The sequence below is a fragment of the Ceratosolen solmsi genome, unplaced genomic scaffold, assembly GCF_000503995.2.
Source record: "Ceratosolen solmsi marchali unplaced genomic scaffold, CerSol_1.0 scaffold29, whole genome shotgun sequence".
Classification (NCBI taxonomy): Eukaryota; Metazoa; Arthropoda; class Insecta; order Hymenoptera; family Agaonidae; genus Ceratosolen; species Ceratosolen solmsi.
The window spans coordinates 3168663-3172391 of record NW_011948417.1 but is presented as its reverse complement, the minus strand read 5'-3'; the positions used below and the strand labels follow the sequence as shown (position 1 = coordinate 3172391).

Below are 3729 nucleotides of genomic sequence, written 5' to 3'. Positions count from 1 at the left end.
GGGTGGATGGGACACGCGAGCGGGAATTTGGAATATGGAACCTGGGCTTACCTCTTGCTCCGTTGGTACCATTCTCTGTAGCAGCTCCACATTCTCCAGCGAAAGAATTTTAAGATCGAGCGCGTTTACCGCGGTGATAACTTTCTCCACGGGCATTTCCATTTTTCTCCGCGAAATCGCTGCAATATCAATAATTGCAATTCATTATTACAATGCAAAATTGCAAAGGAGACGCTTGTGGCCTTAAGAGTGGCGCTTTACGTCCGTCACAACCCTATCCATGACTTACCAATATTTCGTAATCTCGTATGCTCCAGAAGCGAGACGTTTTCCGGCTTCTTGAATCTTTTGCTGGGAAAGCTTTGGAGGCCGTCGATTTCGTTGGTACCGTTGGCGAGGTGAGTGCCTATACCGATTTTAAATCTCTCTTCAAAGTCCGTAAAATCGATGTAGCTGTGCAATCTATCGTCGTCCAATTCATTGAAGATGGTACCGCGCACTTGATTGGGCTTCAAGGCGATCCAATTCAATGTCGGGAGCTTGTATTTCGTTTGGACCTGTGCGCACGCAGAAGCATTAATTCATCGTCATCGTCATCGTCATCGTCGTTCTCTTCTTATTATCATTATCATCATTATCATCATCATTATCATCATCATTATCATCATCATTATCATTATCATTATCATTATTATTATTATTATTATTATTATTATTATTATTATTATTATTATTATTATTATTATTATTGCCGTTATAATCGTCGTTAATCGTCGATCCGTGACGATGGGACCCGGGGAGAAGAGAGACGAAAAAGACTGAAAATCAAGAGAGAAAGGTGAACGATCGGCAGAAGTTAAGTTTCCTTTGGACGTTACGATAAAATGTTTTGGGTAAAGCGGCCAATGATTATCCTCTCGCTGTCCGATTACAAGGCGAGCCGTTGGTGATCGCTTATCTTCCTTTAGCCCCGTAATCGCGAGTTTTTGCCCGAGACGTAATAATCATGGGGAAATCGACAAAGTCCTCGCACCTTTCGCTTAATCGTCATTGCCCCATCGGGCGCTTGCATCATGCCGGCCGGCGGCGGTGGAATCGGTGCGGGTGGCGGTGGCTTGTAATCACCGGACGCCAGTGGGTCCATGGGCATCGGGGGCGGGCAGGGTGGTGGTGGCGGGGGCGGTGGTGCCGGCATCGGGGCTGGGACCTCTGGCAGGGGCGAGCCGGAGTTGACCATCGATTGTGTCGGGCCGTCGCTCACCGGTGACGTCGACGCCGATCCATTGCGCATGTTGGCAACTGCAAGGCAAGCACAGTTTTTCACAGTTTTTCACAGTTTTTCACAGTTTTTCACGGTCTTTCCACTATCGACCGATCGGCGGCAGCTACTTGGCGCTACCCCCCATCAGGGCTCTTAAATCAAATTTCGTTGGATAAATTAAATGGGATAAGAGAGAAAAAAAATGTAAATGTATGGTCCGCCAGTCCGCGATCGGTTCAACGAGGGATTATTAGCTCTCGGGTCTCTCGTCCCTCGCTCGCCCCAATCGTCTAGCCAATCCGACATATTTGCTTGCCATTCGAAAAGAGTAGGAAATTTTTTTTTTTTTCTTTTTTTTTTCAAGCAATTTGACAACAAGGATAATTTAGGCCATCACAGGGGCACTCGTGCTTTATCACTTATGCGCCTGGTAAAGCAAATGGGATTTATCACCTGATGCTCCTTTCGTTAGTGTACCCGTCAGAGTTTCCAGCTCCATTATTTTATTTTCTAAGACGCTCTGCCTCCTCGCGGAGTCTTGCTTCTGTCTTTTCAGGGCGGCGAGCTCCTCCTCGACTAGTCTACGAGTTTCGAGTGCGTCCGCGTACTCGACTTTCATTGCGCCGAGTTCGGTTTCGAGTTCGGCCAATTTCGCTAGGGATTCGCGCTCTAGCTCGGCCATCCGGTCGTGTGCCTAATGAAATGACAGACTCGATAAATATAGATCGAGAACGATCGAGCGAGGCCAGGATTTTGGGAGAGAGATAGCAGTAATATGCGCTTACGTGACCAAGCTCGTCCTCCAATTCGGCTACTTTTTCTAAGGCGGCGGTTTTCGTTTCGCTGTCCTCCATCAGGGCGGCTACGTCGAATACATTGTCTAAGTAAGCTGAGATTTGAACCTGTCGAACAACATTTCAGAACAAATAGTTTTTCACGCTCGAGCTCGAGCTAACGAGCGCATTATTTATTAATTAATCGTCCCGTAGATTTTATATGCAATTTACTCTCCACCGTACTCACGTATTATTATTCATGAAATGGGGATAGAATAAAAAAAAAAAAAAAAAAAAAAAAAAAAAAAAAAATGGAATTAACAAACAAAAAGAAAAAGAAAAGAAAGTGCAGTTATTCTTGAATTATTTGCTTTGAAATTCCTGGTCGAAATTGAGGTTCGCCTAAAAACTTAAACGGTGCGATGAAGAATGTTCAGGTGAGTATTGCCGGCGAGCCGTAATTTGAAAAAAGCCGCCGCACGTAACAGTCGTCGGCAGCAAAAAAAAACACGTGTATTGCATTAAAGGGGAGGGAGAGATAAAGAGAGAGAGAGAGAGAGAGAGAGAGAGAGAGAGAGAGAGAGTGTGCGTGCGTGTGCGTGTGTGAGTGAAAGAGAAAGATGAAATAGAATATATAAATATTAAATAAGTTTAAGTGTATTAATAAGAAAGGGAGGAAGCGCGGATTTATGATGGATAAATGAGGGATTCGAGGGCTGGGGAGGCTTGGTGCGAGCGAGAGATGATCGATGAATAAGATCGGTGAGCGTACCTGCAAATCCTCGCTCTCAGTGTGCCTGAGCTTCTCCAAGTACTCGTCAAGGCCGAGCTTCGTAAATTCGTACTGCAAGTGGACCCTGAAGTTCATGTCGTCGACCGAGTGAACGACGATGTTGACGAACTGCATACAAGCCACCATGAACTCGATGTGGAAGCTGTCGTATTGGGTAAAGTACTCCATGAGGGTCGTAAATCTCCGCCTCTCCGAGCAGACCTCCTTGAAGTTGTCGAACGCCGAGAGTATGATCTCGTGGCCTCCTTTCACGAGGCAGATGGCCGCCAGCAATTCCAGCACGAGGGCTTTCGTCCTACGGCGATCGCCGAGGGAATGCAAGGGGCTTTTGTCAGAAGGATTGTCGAAAATTTTGGTTCTTACGAGAGAGGCCCATTGGCTTACCTCAGGCTCTTGTGCATCAGGCTCAGGGCGATGCAATTGATGGCCTCCCGGTGCTGAATCACCATGTTGAATCCATACTGCAAGTTTCGCCGGTTCAATTAATTATTATTATTAGCGTTCGTTAATTTATGGACAAGTCGTTCGTTACGGCACTTTTCACGGCAAGACGCGACATTTCTTTAATTATCTTTCTTTTTTTTTTTTTTTTTTTTTTTTTTTTTTTTTTTTTTGCCAATAGACCCGGTGAACTCGCCTCGTCGTCAATTCTCGCGATCTCCGCGATTCCCGCGAGAACTCTACGAGCGCTCGAGCGATAAGCATTGGCTCGCTCACGTGGCCGAGGCAAATTTACGACAAAGTCTCGTTTACGATATTCGCGCGGGAATAAGTTTTGCTGACGATTCCGAATCGAGCTCTCGTTCGCTAATGGCGAGGATTCATAAACTATTCTAATTAGCGACAAAAAGATTTTTAGATTCTCTCTCTCTCTCTCTCTCTCTCTCTCTCTCTCTCTC

At 45.8% G+C, this 3729-nt stretch overlaps 1 protein-coding gene across 2 annotated transcripts in view; it reads right to left on the bottom strand.

Moving 5' to 3' along the window:
• Window positions 1-3729, bottom strand: part of Frl (formin-like protein) — a 73575-nt gene that overhangs the window by 3628 nt on the left and 66218 nt on the right. For both annotated transcript variants that reach the window (XM_011496285.1, XM_011496286.1), the window contains exons 7-13: window positions 3215-3291; window positions 2810-3125; window positions 2047-2163; window positions 1715-1955; window positions 1034-1299; window positions 290-557; window positions 52-179 (exon numbers count right to left, since the gene is read on the bottom strand). In XM_011496285.1, the coding sequence (XP_011494587.1) occupies window positions 52-179; window positions 290-557; window positions 1034-1299; window positions 1715-1955; window positions 2047-2163; window positions 2810-3125; window positions 3215-3291 (1413 nt within the window). The remainder of the gene's footprint in view (window positions 1-51; window positions 180-289; window positions 558-1033; window positions 1300-1714; window positions 1956-2046; window positions 2164-2809; window positions 3126-3214; window positions 3292-3729) is intronic.